The sequence below is a fragment of the Coregonus lavaretus genome (genome assembly GCF_964263955.1).
Source record: "Coregonus lavaretus genome assembly, chromosome: 19".
Taxonomy (NCBI): domain Eukaryota; kingdom Metazoa; phylum Chordata; class Actinopteri; order Salmoniformes; family Salmonidae; genus Coregonus; species Coregonus lavaretus.
This window is the reverse complement of record NC_140006.1, coordinates 41,026,265-41,048,465: the sequence shown is the minus strand read 5'-3', so window position 1 is coordinate 41,048,465 and position 22,201 is coordinate 41,026,265. Positions and strand designations below refer to the sequence as shown.

General features: G+C 41.0%; 1 protein-coding gene across 1 annotated transcript in view; it reads left to right on the top strand.

Annotated features, from left to right (window-relative positions):
• Positions 1–21,771, top strand: part of LOC311146449 (uncharacterized protein) — a 36,261-nt gene extending 14,490 nt beyond the window's left edge. The window contains exons 2-6 of the mRNA XM_084182953.1: positions 14,607–14,660; positions 14,869–15,579; positions 16,413–16,469; positions 17,006–18,220; positions 18,369–21,771. Coding sequence (XP_084039079.1) covers positions 14,607–14,660; positions 14,869–15,579; positions 16,413–16,469; positions 17,006–18,220; positions 18,369–20,365 — 4,034 coding nt within the window. The 3' untranslated portion in view covers positions 20,366–21,771. The remainder of the gene's footprint in view (positions 1–14,606; positions 14,661–14,868; positions 15,580–16,412; positions 16,470–17,005; positions 18,221–18,368) is intronic.
• Positions 21,772–22,201: the final 430 nt, after the last annotated feature.

Here is a 22,201-nt window from a genome sequence, read left to right as displayed (position 1 = left end):
AGCTAATTGGTATTCATTATTTCAGGAAAATAAACTCACAACAAGAGCATTATTTACAAGTTAATGGCGAGCTAATTACAGAAAATAGCTTACGGTTATGAGTGTGGCGAAATTAAAGCAGGGCATTCTACCCGAGAATTGTAGAACTTGGACACAGTCTCATTGGCCTAACGTTATATCCTAATTTGACTGGTGCAGGTCATGTTCTTCACATTACCATCTCTGGTAAACACACACTATATCGAATAAAATCAAAGTTTATATGTCACATGCACAGGATACAGAAGGTGTAAACGGTACAGTGAAATGGTTGCTTACATAGTGTAATCTTTTGTTTGGACATGTAGCTAGCTAGCTAGCTAAACAATGAACCATAATCCAAAATGGCTCTGAGATACAAATAATATTACTACACAGATCATACACGTAATGTTAGCTAGCAAGCCAGCCAGCTAACATTAGCTAGCTAGAGAACAGTACGCCTTAACTTGCAATGAAAACGACTTTCTGACAAAATTAGAAACGTATAATATCTGAACATGTAGCTAGCTAGACTCTCTTACCCGTATACATGGATAAACGCTTCTCCCTCTCCGTCACGGATGCAATGGTTGCCTTTAGTTTGAAGATGTAATCCAGAGACGGGTGTTTTACACAATAGCTTTCTGTGTGTTCTCTTTTCGACTCCCTCCGCATATTTGCAATCAAACGCCAGGATTTTCTACATCTCCTTAGCTATCATTGGGCTCCCGAGTGGCGCAGCGGTCTAAGGCACTGCATCTCAGTGCTTGAGGCGTCACTACAGACCCCATGGTTCGATTCCAGCCTGTATCACAACCGGCCGTGATTGGGAGCCCCATAGGACGGCGCACAATTGGCCCAGCGTCGTCCGGGTTTGGCCGGTGTAGGCCGTCATTGTAAATAAGAATTTGTTCTTAACTGACTTGCCAAGTTAAATAAAGGTAAAATAAAATAAAATAAATAAATACTCTGCTTCCACCGTGGCTAGACCAACTAAGCTCGTAATTTAACAATTGTATTCGTATTTACAAATGGCATAAAAGTTTGTTATTAAGGATCATGAAAGTTCAAATGTTCCAGAAGGCATTTCTGCAAAAGAAAAAAACGCATTTTGATGTAAAAAAATATTGTTTACATTCACAAATCTCTCCCTCCTCAGTAATTTGCCCTGTCTTTGCATTAAAGTGCGCTGAATGCGTTCCTGACTGTGACTAGCCATGATTCCCTAAAGAGAGACAGAGTAACCCCGCTAACAATTCAAGGGAGACAGAATGTTTTTGTTTCCCGTAATGTTCACCTGATGGCTTATATCAATCTCTATGCTACTGTGCTGTATCTTCGGAAAATAAATGTACAGGAAATATGTTGTATTTGCAAGGTATTTCATGGCTAAATGAGCTGGGTTTAATTCTCTGAGATGACTTGGGTATGCAATTTAAAGTACTGTATGCCAGGTGGAGAAGATTCAGTCTCATTGTTATTCTGACTACAAATGCTCAAGTTAGTGGTTTGTAAACATATTCAACATGTAGATTGCAGTCTCTCCACAACTCCACAAAACTCCACAACTCCCTTTAACAGGTAGGAACATTTTTTTCTTCAAGTTTCACTTTCACATTTATCTGTCCCAGTACAGACTTTTGAAGGATGAAATGACGGACACTGCATCATTCAGAGACAAAGGTAAGAGCAGTAAAACCTCAACAATATATATTTTGGCCGTATGTTCATCAAATCTTGTAACTTATCATTCATATTGTTGGCCTACATGTCTAACTCAATATGGCAAACTGGCAAAATAAATGTTTTTGTTGGCTCATCTTGGGCAACTGCTCTTCGTCTAGTATGGCCTACCTCAATCTCTACCCTTCAGCGCTGTATCTTTGGAAAATAGATTTACAGGAAATATCTGAAACAAGTGGTTCTGGAGAAGGCATCATGTTATTGTTTTCCAGTTTATATTTATAAACATGTAACACCTAAAAAATAATATTTTGGTTTGAAAATTACTTTCATCATTCTATTAAGCAACAATGGTAAGTCGATGAATCTGCAATGCTACAAAGGCCATAGAAATAACTGAAAAATAATAAATATATATATATATATATATGTATATATATATAAAAACCAATAGGCCATTAACTAATACAAGAACTATGATGCACCTGCCTATTTATTCATAGAAATATACATATTGTAATGTCTTTGAGTATCCACATGTGATAATGATCAATAGGCATGACTTGCACTTTACATTTGCAACATAGTTGGGAGTTAAATTAGTGGCTAAATTTACTTTGTTATATAATCACTGATAAAAGATACATCATGAACTAATTTACTGGAATGACTTAAGCTAGCTATTGATTCATTATTTGTTTACTAAAATGACCGTAGCATTTTTGTGTTTTCAACATTGCCAAGTGCCGACCAAAATATAGTACAGTAACCGCAGCCTAGGCAGTTGGCTGTGTGCTGCAGCGCTTGAATGTGCCTGAGCCTGTCATAGAATGGTCTGGAATGTGGAAGAAGTGCACAAGCTGCACCCTGCCCATAAGATCAGGGTGGCGTTTCCATTTCCATCAGCTTGGCAGAGATTCTGTATGCGACATAGATATGCATCCAGTCATCACACTAGCTGACTAACCAGTTAAGTGAGTGCTTTGTTAACTTTTGCCTTGATGTGCTTTGTTAACTTTTGCCTTGTTCAGACTAGCAGTTTGAAGTGACCCAAATCCGTTTTTTTTCACATATCTGTTACAAATTCAATATTTTTCGTGAGGTCTTAACAGCCAAAAAGCACATGCTCAAATAAGATTTGTATCACATTCATATGTGTTTTGAAATCAGGAAAACATCTGATACCTGGCCTTGCAACGTGTCTGATCGGTCAGATCGGATTTCTTTGCCCTCGAGTGTTTGTTTTTTTACTCTCTCTGTGACACAGTGTTGTCTGACATCATCACTTCGCGACACAAAGAACAAACAAACACGGAGGACAACACAAGCATCTGAGATATTACATTTACATTTTACATTTTAGTCATTTAGCAGACGCTCTTATCTAGAGTTATCTTATCTAGTTAGTGAGTGCATACATTATTTATTTTTTTAAATTATTTTTTTATACTTGTGGGAAACGAACCCACAACCCTGGCGTTGCAAACGCCATGCTCTACCAACTGAGCTACATCCCTGCCGGCCATTCCCTCCCCTACCCTGGACGACGCTGGGCCAATTGTGCGCCGCCCCATGGGTCTCCCGGTCACGGCCAGCTACGACAGAGCCTGGATTCGAACCAGGATCTCTAGTGGCACAGCTAGCACTGTGATGCAGTGCCTTAGACCACTGCGCCATATATGTGACTGACCGGCTCAATTCGGTCTTATGTAGCAAAATTTGAAATTGTGTTTTTTACATTGGATAAAAGTAGAGACTCAGAGCTAGAAAAGTGTATATCATACACTACAGTTGAGGAACAATGGGAAAGTAATTCTGCTTTGAAAGTTGATAAACTTGTAACCCCACTTTTGAGAAAATGTCCCTTGAATGTTTTGGTACACATACAGCAGAGCTTTTCTTTGTCTACACCCATTCAGCATAGTTCACACCCTCTTAAGCCTTAGCCCCACCCATCTCTTTAAGGATTCACATGTGAGGCCATGTGCTAAACAAACAACCAAAGATTTCAAGACTAAAGGCTGGTTTATATTACGTCTATTGACATGTCTGTAGACAGTTGTCGCAGTGACATCATGAACATTCTATTGTCGTCCGACATCAAACTTGTGGTTGTCGTTATGAAAAAGTATAAACACAAAAATGACAAGCTGCATGACATCAGAAGCCTGGGGGTCCAAAATAGCATAACTGGTGTATTTTAATACCAATAAACCCATCCGTTTAAAAATGAATTTAGTATATGTCAATCTACCAAACCAGGCAACTAAAAGCAGCTTTCTAAACAATGATTTGGTTAGTTTCTAACTTGTTATCTAGCTAGCTATCGTTAAGTTAGCTGACTAGCAAGTTCAAATAATGACCATATCGTATAGCTGACAATGTCTTAACCTTAGCTAATTGGTATTCATTATTACAGGAAAATAAACTCACAACAAGAGCATTATTTACAAGTTAATGGTCAAGCTAATTACAGAAAATAGCTTACGGTTATGAGTGTGGCGAAATTAAAGCAGGGCATTCTACCTGAGAATTGTAGAACTTGGACACAGTCTCATTGGCCTAACGTTATATCCTAATTTGACTGGTGCAGGTCATGTTCTTCACATTACCATCTCTGGTAAACACACACTATATCGAATAAAATCAAAGTTTATTTGTCACATGCACAGGATACAGAAGGTGTAAACGGTACAGTGAAATGGTTGCTTACATAGTGTAATCTTTTGTTTGGACATGTAGCTAGCTAGCAAGCTAAAAAATGAACCATAATCCAAAATGGCTCTGAGATACAAATAATATTACTACACTGATCATACACGTAATGTTAGCTAGCAAGCCAGCCAGCTAACATTAGCTAGCTAGAGAACAGTACGCCTTAACTTGCAATGAAAACGACTTTCTGACAAAATTAGAAACGTATAATATCTGAACATGTAGCTAGCTAGACTCTCTTACCCGTATACATGGATGAACGCTTCTCCCTCTCCGTCACGGATGCAATGGTTGCCCTTAGTTTGAAGATGTAATCCAGAGACGGGTGTTTTACACAATAGCTTTCTGTGTGTTCACCTGATGGCCTACATCAATCTCTATGCTACTGTGCTGTATCTTCGGAAAATAAATGTACAGGAAATATGTTGTATTTGTTTTAAAAATATATATACAGTACCAGTCAAAAGCTTGGAAACCCTACTCATTCAAGGGGTTTTATTGATTTTTTAAACTATTTTCTACATTGTAGAATAATAGTGAAGACATCAAATCTATGAAATAACATATGTGGAATCATGTAGTAACCAAAAAAGTGTTGAATAAATCAATATATATTTTATATTTTAGATTCTTCAAAGTAGCCACCCTTTGCCTTGATGACAGCTTTGCACACGCTTGGCATTCTCTCAACCAGCTTCACCTGGAATGCTTTTCCAACAGTCTTGAAGGAGTTCCCACATATGCTGAGCACTTGTTGGCTGCTTTTCCTTCACTCTGTTACCATATGTGACCGACCGGCTCAAATCAGTCTTATGTAGTAAAATTGTAGAACTCTGACGAGAAGCCATCTAGGCCGGGTGCCTTGCCAGAAGGCATTGCCTTAATAGTTCCCCAAACCTCTTCAGGAGTAAAGGGAGCATTTAGTCTATTTCTATGCTCATCTGATATAGTGGGCAAGATTATCTCATTCAGATATTTTGTAATTTCGTCGTTCGATCTTGTACATTGTGAAGTATAAAGAGATTTATAGAAGTCGCAAAACGTGTTATTGACAAGCAATGGATCATAAGAAGTGGAGCCATCTGCCATCCTTATAGACTTAATCGATCTTTCATTCTGTTACTTTTAAGATGGTGTGCAACTAGACGGCTTGGACGGTTACCGAATTTATAGTATTTTGCTTGGTAAAAAAACTAATCAAATCAAATTGTATTTGCCACATGCGCCGAATACAACAGGTGTAGACATTACTGTGAAATGCTTACTTACAGTCCTTAACCAGCAATGCATTTATTTTTATATAAAAAAGTAAAATAAAACAACAACAACAAAAAAGTGTTGAGAAAAAAAGAGCAGAAGTAAAATAAAAGAACAGTAGGGAGGCTATATACAGGGGGGTACCGGTGCAGAGTCAATGTGCGGAGGCACCGGCTAGTTGAGGTAGTTGAGGTAATATGTACATGTGGGTAGAGTTATAGTGACTATGCATAAATAATTAACAGAGTAGCAGCAGCGTCAAAAGATGGGGTGGGGTGCGGGGACAGTGCAAGTAGTCTGGGTAGCCATGATTAGCTGTTCAGGAGTCTTATGGCTTGGGGGTAGAAGCTGTTGAGAAGCCTTTTGGACCTAGACTTGGCACTCCGGTACCGCTTGCCGTGCGGTAGCAGAGAGAACAGTCTATGACTAGGGTGGCTGGAGTCTTTGACAATTTTGAGGGCCTTCCTCTGACACCGCCTGGTATAGAGGTCCTGGATGGCAGGAAGCTTGGCCCCAGTGATGTACTGGGCCGTATGCACTACCCTCTGTAGTATGAAAAATGTATGCACTCACTAACTGTAAGTCGCTCTGGATAAGAGTGTCTGCTAAATGACTAAAATGTAAATGTAGTGCCTTGCGGTCGGAGGCCGAGCAGTTGCCATACCAGGCGGTGATGCAACCAGTCAGGATGCTCTCGATGGTGCAGTTGTAGAACTTTTTGAGGATCTGAGAATCCATGCCAATTTTTTTCAGTCTCCTGAGGGGGAATAAGCTTTGTCTTACCCTCTTCATGACTGTCTTGGTGTGTTTGGACCATGATAGTTTGTTGGTGATGTGGACACCAAGGAACTTGAAGCTCTCAACATGTTCCACTACAGCCCCGTCGTTGAGAATGGGGGCGTGCTCAGTCCTCTCTTTTTCCTGTAGTCCACAATCATCTACTTTGTCTTGGTCACGTTGAGGGAGAGGTTGTTATCCTGGCACCACACGGCCAGGTCTCTGACCTCCTCCCTATAGGCTGTCTCATCGTTGTCGCCGGCAAACTTAATGATGGTGTTGGAGTCGTGCCTGGCCATGCAGTCATGGGTGAACAGGGAGTACAGGAGGGGACTGAGCACGCACCCCTGAGAGGCCCCCGTGTTGAGGATCAGTGTGGCAGATGTGTTGTTACCTACCCTTACCACCTGGGGGCGGCCCATCAGGAAGTCTAGGATCCAGTTGCAGAGGGAGGTGTTTAGTCCCAGGATCCTTAGCTTAGTGATGAGCTTTGAGGGCACTATGGTGTTGAACGCTGAGCTGTAGTTAATGAATAGCATTCTCACGTAGGTGTTCCTCTTGTCCAGGTGGGAAAGGGCAGTGTGGAGTGCAATAGAGATTGCATCATCTGTGGATCTGTTGGGGCAGTATGCAAATTGTAGTGGTTCTAGGGTTTCTGGGATAATGGTGTTGATGTGAGCCATGACCAGCCTTTCAAAGCACTTCATGGCTACAGACATCAGTGCTACGGGTCGGTAGTCATTTAGGCACGTTATCTTAGTGTCCTTGGGCACAGGGACTATGGTGGTCTGCTTGAAACATGTTGGTATTACAGACTCAGTCAGGGACATGTTGAAAATGTCAGTGAAGACACTTGCCAGTTGGTCAGCACATGCTCGGAGTACACGTCCTGGTAATCCGTCTGGCCCTGCGGCCTTGTGAATGTTGACCTGCTTAAAAGTCTTACTCACATCGGCTATGGAGAGCGTGATCACATAGTCATCCGGAACAGCTGGTGCTCTCATGCATGCTTCAGTGTTGCTCGCCTCGAAGCGAGCATAGAAGTGGTTTAGCTCGTCTGTTAGGCTTGTGTCACTGGGCAGCTCGCGGCTGTGCTACCCTTTGTAGTCTGTAATAGTTTTCAAGCCCTGCCACATCCGACGAGCGTCAGAGCCGGTGTAGTACGATTCAATCTTAGTCCTGTATTGACTCTTTGCCTGTTTGATGGTTCGTCGGAGGGCATAGCGGGATTTCTTATAAGCGTCCGGGTTAGAGTCCCGCTCCTTGAAAGCGGCAGCTCTACCCTTTAGCTCAGTGCGGATGTTGCCTGTGATCCATGGCTTCTGGTTGGGGTATGTACGTACGGTCACTGTGGGGACGACGTCATCGATGCACTTATTGATGAAGCTAGTGACTGATGTGGTGTACTCCTCAATGCTATCTGAAGAATCCCGGAACATGTTCCAGTCTGTGCTAGCAAAACAGTCCTGTAGCTTAGCATCTGCGTCATCTGACCACTTTCTTATTAACCGAGTCACTGGTGCTTCCTGCTTTAGTTTTTGCTTATAAGCAGGAATCAGGAGGATAGAGTTATGGTCAGATTTGCCAAATGGAGGGCGAGGGAGAGCTTTGTATGCGTCTCTGTTTGTGGAGTAAAGGTGGTCTAGAGTATTTTTTTCTCTGGTTGCACATTTAACATGCTGGTAGAAATTAGGTAGAACGGATTTAAGTTTCCCTGCATTAAAGTCCCCGGCCACTAGGAGCGCTGCCTCTGGATGAGCATTTTCCTGTTTAGTTATGGCCTTATACAGCTCATTGAGTGCAATCTTAATGTCAGCATTGGTTTGTGGTGGTAAATAGACAGCTATGAAAAATATAGATGATAACTCTCTTGGTAAATAGTGTGGTCTACAGCTTATCATAAGATACTCTACCTCAGGTGAGCAAGACCTCGAGACTTCCTTAGTATTTGATTTTGTGCACCAGCTGTTGTTTACAAATATACACAGATCGCCACCCCTTGTCTTACCTGAGTCAGCCATTCTATCCTGCCGATGTAGCGTATATCCCGTCAGCTGTATGTTATCCATGTCGTCGTTCAGCCACGACTCGGTGAAACATAAGATATTACAGATTTTAATGTCCCATTGGTAGGATAACCGTAATATTAGGTAATCTAATTAATTTTCAAATGATTGAACATTGGCTAATAGGATTGATGGAAGAGGCAGTTTACTCGCTCGCCGTCAGATCCTTACAAGGCACCCCGACCTACGTCCATGATATCTCAGTCTCTTTCTCCTGCGAATGACGGGGATTTGGGCCTTGTCGGATGTCTGTAGGATATCATTCGCGTCCGACTTATTTAAGAAAATATCTTCGTCCAATACGAGGTGAGTAATCGCTGTCCTGATATCCAGAAGCTCTTTTTGGTTATAAGAGACGATGGCAGAAACATTATGTACAGAATAAATTACAAATAACGTGAAAAAACACACATAATAGTACAATTGGTTAGAGGGCTGTAAAACAGGTTATTTTACATGCTTTGTGTGATCTAAATAGAGTTTGGCCGTGAATTCCAATTTGCCTGGATTGGTTTTTGTTTATGAAAAAGTTCTAAATGCTTTACTTCAGCCTCCAATTTTCCCTATTTTTCATTCTAAGCTTCTTTATCAGAGAGGCTTGGGAAATGATATAACCCCTTATGGTTGCTTTAGCAGCCGAAGGAATAGGTCGAAGGAATTGACCGTAGAGCGCCGAGACAGGATTGTGTCGAAGGCACAGGTCTGGGGAAGGGTACAAAAAAATGTCTGCAGCATTGAAGGTCCCCAAGAACACAGTTGCCTCCATCATTCTTAAATTGAAGAAGTTTGGAACCACCAAGACTCTTCCTAGAGCTGGCCGCCAAGCCAAACTGAGCAATCGAGGGAGAAGGGCCTTGGTCAGGGAGGTGACCAGAACCCGATGGTCACTCTGACAGAGCTCTAGAATTCCTCTGTGGAGATGGGAGAACCTTCCAGAAGGACAACCATCTCTGCAGCACTCAAACAGGCCTTTACGGTAGAGTGGCCAGACTGAAGCAACTCCTCAGTAAAAGGCACGACAGCCCGAATGGAGTTTGCCAAAAGGCACCTAAAGACTCTCAGACCATGAGAAACAAGATTCTCTGGTCTGATGAAACCAAGATTGAACTCTTTGGGCTGAATGCCAAGCGTCACGTCTGGAGGAAACCTGTCACCATCCCTACGGTGAAGCATGTTGGAGGCAGAACCATGCTGTGGGGATGTTTTTCAGCGGCTGGGACTGGGAGACTAGTCAGGATAGAGGCAAAGATGAATGGAGCAAAGTACAGAGAGCTCCTTGATGAAAACCTGCTCCAGAGCACTCAGGACCTCAGACTGGAGCGAAGGTTCACCTTCCAACAGGACAACGACCCTAAGCACACAGCCACTGAAAATAACTGTGCAGCGACGCTCCCCATCCAACCTGACAGAGCTTGAGAGGATCTGCAGTGAAGAATGGGAGAAACTCCCCAAATACAGGTGTGCCAAGCTTGTAGCGTCATACTCAAGAAGACTCAAGGCTGTAATTTCTGCAGGTCTGCCAACAAAGTACTGAGTAAAGGGTCTGAAAAGTTATGTAAATGTATATTCCGTTTTTTATATTTAATAAATTAACAAAACTTTCTAAACCTGTTTTTGCTTTGTCATTATGGGGTATTGTGGGTAGATTGACGAGGAAAAAAACAATTTAATACATTTTAGAATAAGGCTGTAGCCTAACAAGGGGTCTGAATACTTTCCAAAGGCTCCGCTTGCCATTGTAGTTCAGCTGTCCTCTTTCGCGGGAGGTCCGAAGACTTTCCTCTTTGGTCTGGAAGTAATGCAGGCAGACCAGCATTGCTCTGGGAGGATGACCAGGCTGTGGTTTTGCCGCTAGAGTGCGATGCGCCCTGTCGATGACTGGGGGCCTGTCAAACGTCCCTCTGCCGAGCACGTCTTGCAGGAAAGAGGCCATGAACTCGTTAGGATTGCGCCCTTCCGTCCCTTCTGGGATTCCGACCACACGTATGTTCTGTCTCCGGAAATGGTTTTCCTGTTTATCTAGACTAACCTTTAGCTTCATGTTCTCGGAGGTAAACTCATCGTTTTTTGTTCTTCAATTTGGTAAGCTGCTTATCGATGTTGGTCAACGACATTTCCCATATCCTTTATTTTTGGGGTTTGTGTCGCAACAGTTTATAGTGTCAAAATTGTTTTTCTTTCGTATTTTTTCTTTTTCTTTAGGATGTAGATCAGCTTTAATATTGCAGATAGATTGTAACTTCCATCAATGTAATTGTCTGCATCATGTTTTTTTTGTTTTTTTTTCTCGCATATCCAGTGAAGGAAAAAAGTATTTGATCCCCTGCTGATTTTGTACATTTGCCCACTGACAAAGAAATGATCAGTCTATAATTTTAATGGTACGTTTATTTGAACAGTGAGAGACAGAGTAACAACAAAAAAATCCAGAAAAACGCATGCCAAAAATGTTATAAATTGATTTGCATTTTAATGAGGGAAATAAGTATTTGACCCCCTCTCAATCAGAAAGATTTCTGGCTCCCAGGTGTCTTTTATACAGGTAACGAGCTGAGATTAGGAGCACACTCTTAAAGGGAGTGCTCCTAATCTCAGTTTGTTATCTGTAAAAAAGACACCTGTCCACAGAAGCAATCAATCAATCAGATTCCAAACTCTCCACCATGGCCAAGACCAAAGAGCTCTCCAAGGATGTCAGGGACAAGATTGTAGACCTACACAAGGCTGGAATGGGCTACAAGACCATCGCCAAGCAGCTTGGTAAGAAGGTGACAACAGTTGGTGCGATTATTCGCAAATGGAAGAAACACAAAATAACTGTCAATCTCCCTCGGCCTGGGGCTCCATTCAAGATCTCACCTCGTGGAGTTGCAATGATCATGAGAACGGTGAGGAATCAGCCCAGAACTACACGGGAGGATCTTGTCAATGATCTCAAGGCAGCTAGGACCATAGTCACCAAGAAAACAATTGGTAACACACTATGCTGTGAAGGACTGAAATCCTGCAGCGCCCGCAAGGTCCCCCTGCTCAAGAAAGCACATATACAGGCCCGTCTGAAGTTTGCCAATGAACATCTGAATGATTCAGAGGAGAACTGGGTGAAAGTGTTGTGGTCAGATGAAACCAAAATTGAGCTCTTTGGCATCAACTCAACTCGCCATGTTTGGAGGAGGAGGAATGCTGCCTATGACCCCAAGAACACCATCCCCACCATCAAACATGGAGGTGGAAACATTATGCTTTGGGGGTGTTTTTCTGCTAAGGGGACAGGACAACTTCACCGCATCAAGGGACGATGGACGGCGCCATGTACCGTCAAATCTTGGGTGAGAACCTCCTTCCCTCAGTCAGGGCATTGAAAATGGGTCGTGAATGGGGTTTCCAGCATGACAATGACCCAAAACACACGGCCAAGGCAACAAAGGAGTGGCTCAAGAAGAAGCACATTAAGGTCCTGGAGTGGCCTAGCCAGTCTCCAGACCTTAATCTCATAGAAAATCTGTGGCGGGAGCTGAATGTTCGAGTTGCCAAACGTCAGCCTCGAAACCTTAATGACTTGGAGAAGATCTGCAAAGAGGAGTGGGACAAAATCCCTCCTGAGATGTGTGCAAACCTGGTGGCCAACTACAAGAAACGTCTGACCTCTGTGATTGCCAACAAGGGTTATGCCACCAAGTACTAAGTCATGTTTTGCAGAGGGGTCAAATACTTATTTCCCTCATTAAAATGCAAATCAATTTATAACATTTTTGACATGCGTTTTTCTGGATATTTTGTTTGTTATTCTGTCTCTCACTGTTCAAATAAACCTACCATTCAAATTATAGACTGATCATGTCTTTGTCAGTGGGCAAACATACAAAATCAGCAGGGGATCAAATACTTTTTTCCCTTCACTGTATATATACACACACCCATACATACACATACATACAGTATCTCACAAAAGTGAGTACACCCCTCACATTTTTGTAAATATTTGAGTATATCTTTTCATGTGACAACACTGAAGAAATGACACTTTGCTACAATGTAAAGTACTGAGTGTACAGCTTGTATAACAGTGTACATTTGCTGTCCCCTCAAAATAACACAACACACAGCCATTAATGTCTAAACCGCTGGCAACAAAAGTGAGTACACCCCTAAGTGAAAATGTCCAAATTGGGGCCTACATGAGATACTGTATATACATACATATCCTTTAAAAAAATATATATTTCCCTTTATTACTTTCCAACCCCACCATCCCTTCCCTAATTGGAGTAAACTAGCGAAAAACAATGCTTAGGCCTCTACTTCTTGCTTTTACATACTATATACATTTTATGGACACAGTCAATAATTATATTTTGTTTGTTTTTACTCCTGAACTTCCTCCGATCATTTTCATGATGTCCATCTGGTATGCTTCTATATGCCATATATTTCTAACTGTGCTCTTTCACAAAAGCTCACAATATATAACCTATATACTTATTATGGACACAGCGTGTCTTACACTAGTTATATTGTTGTTATTAGTTGTTGTTATTAGTCCCATCCGTCAGCTCCATTCAACACCCCCCATCTATCTCTTAACACCATCCATATTGGATTTCTATTTGCCATATATTTTTCAACTGTACTGTAATGTTTTACAAAAGTTCTGAACCTTTCTATTCTCATTGTTTCTACAGTTTGTGAATTGAAAATAAACATTTTTGCTAAAAAAGTATTATTATATTATTGATCGATTGACTATGACTTTTAGTGTCACCATTGTTGACTGGAATTTCAGCTCGTAGACTTCACACAGAGGAACAAAGTTCAGTCATGAAATCAGAGCGTAGTGTAGCCATTTCTGCACGGATGGTGACTAGTATCTCCATAAAGTTAGCATCCGCCATCTTGTTGCTAGCCTTCGTCGTGTCTTCTTGTTTACCGTTTCGTCTCCTTTTCCCGGTTCCAGCCATATCCAAGAACGCCACCCAAATGTTGCTAGAGCCAGTAGGTGTGCAAAGTGTGTACTCGTTTTTATTAGATAAGAGGTTAAAACACAAAAGTATTAACCCTTAGTGGAGAGGCCTCGGAACACGTATTTACATAGCCATGTTGAAACTCTGCTCCCTTTATAGTGTAATTTAGACTAAACAGTAGTTAGCCTCCATCCAGAATGACTGGGCTTATCATCACTTTAAGGCACCACTATGGAGCCACCGAGAGAGGGTGGCTTGAGAACGTTCATAACAATGGCATGACGCGACCAAGTGACGGAGGTGCAGCCTATGAATAATGCTCAGTGTAATGTGGCTCATATAGCGAGGATCGCTACACTATCAAGCAAGGTAGCTAGCTACATAGCTAACTTTATCATCCACCTCCCTCCTGTTAGAATTTCTCATCAGAATCCTAGTACAAAAGCACTTTCACCAGGTATGATGTTTTATTGTTGACAACAGCTAAATGGATGGGCTGACCAGTGGAAAAACTGCTCTTGTCATCTTGAACAGTAGCTAACGTTAGCAGCAGCTGTATAGGAAATGGGTTGTCAGTCAACCTGAATTATATTAATTCACGGCCGTCAGTCCTGTGCTTTCAAAGCTTAGAAACCTTGACATATTCATAAAAGCTGTTTAAAAGAATTCTTATTCTTATTATAATTTTTATCATAATAACGTTGATATGACATTAAATTAGCTTAGCGATACCTACATAGCTACTCAACAAAACATTATTTCAGGAGAAAAGAAGTAGCAGGAGTGCTTCAGGTATTCCACAAGAACCACAGCTGGTCTTAGAGGGGAATCAGGGTGTATGACCTGATGAAGACGATATGCGTTGGTGTATTTTAATAACGTTTTAGCCCATACATTAAAGGGTTTTTAACTTTAAAACCCTCAATAGTGCATGGACTCACGAATGCCACTTAGCACCTATTTGTGGTTATAACTGTTCCTTTTTGCTTTTCAAAAAATGATTTCAGTTAGTCTTTAAATCCCTCATTTAATACTGCCCTGCGTTACACAAATTCAATTCAAGCAACAATCAACATGAAGGACTTTACAAAATACTGATGCTTGTGTTAATTTGATGTGTTTTCAGTCTCGAATCCAGGGGTCCAGAGACCCAACAGTGTGGAGTTATTGCCCCCAAAGAGTGAGTGATCAATAAAATATCAACTGATTTTCAATTCCTCTGTCTAGATTGAAGAGTTGTGCATTTATGTTGTTCTGTTGTAATATGGTGCGTAATGTTCATGGTGTTATCCTGAAAGAAAAGCAAACAAAAATGTAAGTGTCAACATTTTCAACAATGTTTTACAGCAGACATTTTTAACTTGGTTGTGGTTGTGTTTATGTTACAGTGTCTGAAAGTCCTACAGAGCTAAGGATTGTGCTGCTCGGCAAGAATGGCTCTGAGAAGAGTGCTGTTGGAAACTTCATCCTGGAAAGAGGGGCATTTGACCCCAACTATGTACAAAACCACTGTGAGAGAGCCAGGGGTCAAGTAGACGGAAGAGGCATAGCTGTGATCAACACTCCAGACCTGTTAGACCCTCACATCTCACATGACAAACTCTCAGAGGAACTGCGTTGGTGTGTCACTCTGTCTGACCCAGGACCTCATGTGTTCCTGTTGGTCCTGCAGCCTGAGGAGTTCACACAACAAGAGGGAGACAGAATAATTCAGATCCTAGACCGCCTCAGTGACCGGTCCTTTCACTACTCAATGGTACTGATAACTCGTGAAGACAGGAGGGGACACATTGATGAGGATCACCCTCTGAATCAGATGGTCAGAGAATGTAGAGGGAGGCAGTACGTCATGCACCTCAGTGACCGCACTCAACTTATGGCAGATGTTGACAAGATTGTAAAGGAGAATGGAGGACGCTATCTCACCTGTGAGCTATTTGAAGATACTACAAGTGGTATGGTACAAGGGAAAGAGGAAATCCACAGGAGTAAAACTGATGGCAGCCTCAAATCTTCCTCTGAGGAAGAACTTGGAAAGGATGTTTTGAAACAAGGTGAATCAGCACAATTTTGCAATTTGCAGAACAAAAGAGAAGTTGGTAAGTACACAGCACACTGACAAAAGTTATAGTAATATGAGCATTGAATATAAGTTGACAGTATTAAAGGGATAGTTACCCAACTTAACAATATTATATATTGGTTTCCTTACCCTCTAAGCACTCTTTGGACAAGGTAAGACGGCAACCCATGCTTTGGTTTTGTTTACCTGGCCACTGTCTCCAGATGCTAACTTTTTAGCATCTGTGGCACAAATCCAATGCCAGTCAACATCCCTAGTATTAGTATTTTTTGGCGCTCAATGTCAAAATCATCCAAGTCTCTTGTGGACAGATCTACGAAAACATCACTTGGACTGTAGAATCTGTCAGGAAGGATAGGGAGCAGCAGGAGTTCCAGTGTTTGGGTTTTTCGTCATTTATTTGAACAAATCACGACTTTGCAGGTGTTAGCATCTTTCGAATTTCGGAAGGGGAGGGGACATTCGGCCGTTATTTGCAAAGAGAGAAGGTGGAGCTCCATGTTCCGGTTTCGCTTCTCGTTCTAGCATCTCGTAATCCCTTCTCTTAACACGTATGGACCCAGAACTGAATCAGGCAGCTGACCAATTACGTAAGACTTCTGGGATAACTGAGATTAAAATCATTTTAAAGTAACTTAATTGAACTACAATCAATTTCAGACTCTTTAGGATGATTTGGACTTGAAACGTGAAAAATGCTAATATTGGGGATATTGAACTATAGCATTAATACTGTCAACTTATATTCAATCCTCATAGTAAGGATGACTGTTTTTTTGTTTCATCATGCTTGGTTGAAAGGGACTGCAAAGATAAAGTCACTGGTATTGATTGTCAACATTTTTTCAGGTTTGACGTTGCTTAAGGGAATTGTGGGGGAGCAATCACACAGTGGAGCAAAATGTGGTGGGTAAAATTCAGTATGTCTCATTTACACTATGTTACAACGTCTGTTTTAAAGTGGGATGGCTACAGCTCAGTTACGATTTGTCCAAATTATCATTATTTTTGAAGCGCTGTTTTCAAAATGTCTATCTTGATAGGCAAAAACAATATAACAGCTGTGTTGGCAGAATTGACATTTGAAAGTAAATAGATAACCGTTTTCTTATTCACTTGACTAACTATGATGATCATCTTGCAGAGCAGGACTTCAAAATGGTTATTTTTCATAATGTAATTAGATTATGTTTGTAAAATTCAGAACAATTGTGAAAACATTCCCAAGAGGGACATTGGTTCATGGGTCATGTAATTTGTTGTATTAGTAGTACATCATATTAGCTTAACTGAGGATTTAATACACATGTACTTACTTAATATTAGTGACTATTGCTGACATTTTAATTTGCAGCAGGAGTCAATCCAATATGAAAATTGATAAACTACAATTTGTTTAAATGCATATCCTTATGTTAATCAATGTTACATGTGTTTTACAGTGTCTTCACTCAGGATTGTGCTTCTGGGGAAGAGTGATGACAAGAAGAATGTAGTGGGTAACATGATCCTAAAGAAACAGGCTTTTAAGTCTAAACAGCAATGTGAGTCAGCCAGGGGGAAGGTGAAGGGCAAGTCTGTAACTGTAGTAAAGACTCCAGACTTATTTTCATTGACTATGGAGTCCCTGATGCAGGAGATGGAGAAATGTAAGTCCTGCTCTGCTCCTGGGCCTCATGGGATCCTGCTGGTGTTGAAGCCTGAGAAGTTCACAGAGAAGAACAGAAAAACATTGAAGTTCATCCTGAGCACATTTGGTAAAGAGGCCTTCAAGCACTCAATGGTGATCATTACTCACAAGGGAGTTGCAGGAAATCCTCATCTGAGACAAATGATCATAGAATGTGGAGGAAGGAATCACAAAATGATCAAACAAGGAAGTGACCACAAAGGGTTAACTGAAAAGATAGAAAAGATGGTAGAGGAGAATGAATGGAGATACCTCACCTCCAATGAAGAGACGACACATGATACCATGACACCAAAGGCTCAGAGACTGAACGTAGTGCTGTGTGGCAGAAGAGGAGCTGGGAAGACTTCTACAGCCAATGCCATACTGGGTCAGACAGAGTCCAGTCCAAAGTCCAGCTCTTCCTCAGTGTGTGTGAAGAGAGAAGGAGAGGTGTGTGGTCGGCCGGTCACCCTCATCGACCTGCCCGCTCTGTATAGAACACATCTCACTCAGGAGGAAGTGATGCGTGAGACTTTCCGCTGTGTCTCTCTCTGTGACTCTGGAGTCCATGCTTTCCTCCTCGTCGTACCTTTGGGTCCACTCACTGATGAAGACAAAGGAGAGTTAGAGACCATCCAGAAGGTTTTCAGCTCACGAGTCAATGACTTTGCCATGGTCCTGTTAAGACAGGATTGCATTCCAGTTGATAAAACTTCAGTTGACTTTGTGGAACAAAATGCAGACACAAAGCAACTGATCAAGATATGCGGAGGGCGGTATAAAATCTTTGATGCTTTGAAGATTGAGAACGCCAAGCAGACGACAGAGCTTGTAGCAGAAATAGTCCAAATGATGGATCAAAACAAGACATGCTACACTCTGTACATGTACATGGAGGCACAGGAGGCTAAGCATCAATCAGAACTGGAAGAAAATAACAGAATAATCAAGGATTTAGAGCAGAAAATCAGCAACATGTCAAAAGGTGAGTTTGTTGAACACAGGGATGAACAAATATTGGGCAGTGATTGGGAAAGCAAGCATCTCATAGTATGAATCTTCTATGTTGATTTCAATATCAGTTCATGTAGTAATTAACATTAATTTATGATAATGTATTGTTTAATTTGTAGGTGCTGAAATGGAGCGCTCCAGCACAGAGTGCGTGAGGGTGGTGCTGATTGGGAAAACTGGGAATGGGAAGAGCGCCTCCGCAAACACTATCCTGGGCAGAGATGCATTTGAGTCTGAATCCAGCACTGACTCTGTGACAACGGTTTGCAAGAAGGTAGTCGGTAAAGTTGATGGAAGAACAGTTGCTGTGGTGGACACCCCTGACCTTTTTGACACAACATTGTCTAATAAAGATGTTCAGCAAGAGATAGTGAAATGTGTTTCCCTGTCAGCTCCTGGACCCCATGTGTTTATCATAGTGTTGAGTATCGGGAGAATCACGCAAGAGGAGCTGGACACTTTGGACCTCATAGAGACAACCTTTGGTCCACGGGCAGGAATGTTCTGCTTAGTTCTGTTTACTAGAGGAGATGACTTGGAAAATAAATCAATTCAAGATTACATTGGGAAAAGCACGAATGCCAAACTGAAAAAACTGATCAGAGATTGTGGAGACAGACTCCATGTCTTCAACAACAGAGTTGAAGATGACCGCACACAGGTCACTGAGCTTCTTAAGAAGATTAACGAAATGGTGTCCACGAACAAGGGCTGTTTCTACACCAATGAGATGTTCCAGGAGGCAGAGGCAGCCATTAAACAGAAACAGGAAGAAATACTGAAGGAGAGAGAGATGGAGATTAAGGCTGACATGGAGAAACTGAAGGTCAGCCATGAAACAGCCATGGAAAAGATGAAGTCAAAGTTGGAAGAAGAGAGATTGAAAGTTCAGGAGGAAAGAAAGCAGAGAGAAAACATGTTGAGAGAGAGAGAGGAAGCTATTAGAAAAGAGCATGAAGAAAAGGAGAAAGCAGAGAAGGAAAAAAGAAAGTTGAAGGACAAGAAAAAGAAAGAAGATGAAAAGTTGAAAAAAGAAATATGGGACACAGAAAAAGACAAGATGGAAAAAGAGATACAATCTCAGAAAAAAAGGTTGGAAAAACAACAAAGAGAAAAGGAGAGAGAATATAAAATTAGAATGAAACAACAGAGAAAGGAAGAGAAAGACAAAGAAGAATTGGTTAAAAATCAAGAAAGGCAGTTTGCAGAACTGAAAAGGAAACAGGATGAAGAAATGGAAAAGAGAGAGAAAGAAGAGGATGAGAGGAGGAAACATGAAGAGAAAGAAAGACAAGAGTGGCAAAGCAAAATAGAGGAAGCAGAGAAAGGTCAAACAGAACTCCAAGCGGTCATGCGTAGAGAAAAAGATGAATGGGAGGAACAGTTGAAGAAAGAAAGAGATAGACAACAGGAAGAAGACAGGCTGATGAGACAGAAGGAGGTAGAAACTATTGGAGAACAAGAGAAAAAACAGAGGAGATTGAGAGAGGAGTTTGAAAGAGAGAGGGAACAAGAGAGAATAAAGATGAAGGAATTAGAAGATCAGAGAGAAAAAGAGCAGAAAGAAAGAGAAAAAATAGAAAAAGATTTTGAAGAAAAGAGGAGAGAGTTGACAGACAAAATTACAATGCAGAAAGATCAGTGGGAGAGAGAACATAGAGAGGAACAGGAAAGAAGATTTAAACAGGATGAAAATAGAAAAATGGAGGAGGAGCAAAAAATCAAGAAAATGCAACAAGAAGAGAAAAGAAAGAAAGAGAAGGAAGATGAAGCCAGGAAAGAAAAAGAAGAGAAGGAAATGAAGGAAATGGAGGAAGAGTATGAAAGGAAAACAAAAGAAAGTATGGGTAAATATGAAGAAGAGGCCAGAACACAAGCAGAGGATTTAAACTACCTTAGAGAGCTATGTAAAAATGACCAAATAAAAAAGTTTGAACAATTTAAAGAAAAGAAGAAACAATTAATAAAAAAGCACAAAGAGGAGTGTGATGAAATAAATGCTCTATATGGTCATGATGAAACAATACTGACTGATAAAATCAAGAAATTGGAGGAAAAGCACAAAGTAGAGATGAAAAAGTTGTTAAATCCATACAAATCATGTGAAATACTGTGAGAGTCCAATGGCCTGGCTAGGGTGCCACACGATACCATGTATGGGGATGCTATTGTGGTAGATGAGTGACACTCAATAATGGTTGGCAGCTGATGGACAGAAGTAGCTCGGAGAGCATTATATAAACTGAGAGATTTTCTATGGAAGTCATTCGGATGACAAGAGGCACGTACCGCTTGTCACATGAATCCAGTACTGAATTAAATAATGATAAATCAACTCTCCATCTGTGTCCCATATTCTCTCACATCCTGAAGTACTCGATACCAGAGAAACTCGTCATAACAGTTAACAAACAAAATGACAATGCAGAAAGATCAGTGGGAGAGAGAACATAGAGAGGAACAGGAAATAAGATTTCTAGAGGATGAAAATAGAAAAATGGAGGAGGAGCAAAAAATCAAAAACTGGTTACCATCGTAATTAGAGCAGTAAAATATTTTTGGGGTCATACCCTGGTATATGGTCTGATATACCACGGCTTCCAGCCAATCAGCATTCAGGGCTTAAACCACCCAGTTTCTTATAACTAATGAACATTGTAACTTAATACCTGAAATGTAAATATATGTTTAAACTGCAGCGATATGAGCAGCAGTTTGAACCAAAGATATTGCGGAGTAAGCGTGATGCAAGAGGCTAGACTACCACACAGAGCATCTGCGGCTGCGTGCTTGTCCATGATGCTTCACTTCACTCTCCTGTGATGTGATAGCTGCCTGATCTACAGAACTTCAGATACTATTTTGAATAGATGTTCTCTGTCCAAGAACTACATGTACATCAGTACATAAAGGGGAATTGTCCAAAACTCCATTTATGGTTTCTGAACCTATTTGTTGGAACTGTTTATTACCCTTGTTCAAAGCCCTTTCCTTTCCTTGGACAGATCAGACTGGCCATGACTCATGAAAGTAAAGATGTTGCTGGATTGTTGATGTCATTTTTTATCAACGTGCCAGGGTGTCATTTTCCGAAAGTCTGAAATTAGTTAACAGTCTCCATTCAAGATCACTGTCAATTACACTAAATACTAATACCCACAATATACATGTGATAAAGCAGCAGTCCGGGACAGAAAAGTGCTTCATTTTTTAAATTACAAAATGATAGACCTGCACATCTACAGAAAACAATATAATCTTTACATGAAGCGTTAGCAAAGTATATTGAAGGCCTACTAAAGTAAAATAAATAAATGGTGTGCAGTACATGACTGTGGTGATAGAAATACACCATTGATAAAATACACCACTTGTCATTGAATCATGATGGTGGTGTAAAAGCTGAGATAATGTTTAGTTTTGTTGATTTCATATGTTTAACTTTTCTATCTGTGACTGTGCTTTATATATTCTGATGCTATTTCTGTCTTTGTGTTGTTCAAACCAGAGAATAAAAGACAAATCAACAAATGTGTTTTATCTTTATTTCTTCCTTTCACTTCATAGCTGTTCCCATAGCCTTGTTTAAAACACAGCTGAGTTCTTTTAAAGGTCCCCAATAGAGATTCTCCATTGAAAATGTATTGTAGTCCAGGACTAGGGTTAATGAATGTGTGGGAACACGGCCCTACATGTGAAAACTAAGATAAAACTGCAGAGCTGTTTTACCCAAAGCTGTTTTAAAACCTTTTTGAGAAATTTGATTTCAGTGAGCAGTAAATCTAAAGTAGCCTCGGTAGTCCATTCCCTAGCCGAGTGGGTCTTAACTCTCTTCAACCAGCAGAAACACCAGAAACCAAATATTTACAAGACGACCCTGCAATTCAGGGCATATTTCCACAGGTTTCCAGAAGCACACTTTGGCCTCAAGGTGTAGCCAACTGCTGCTGAC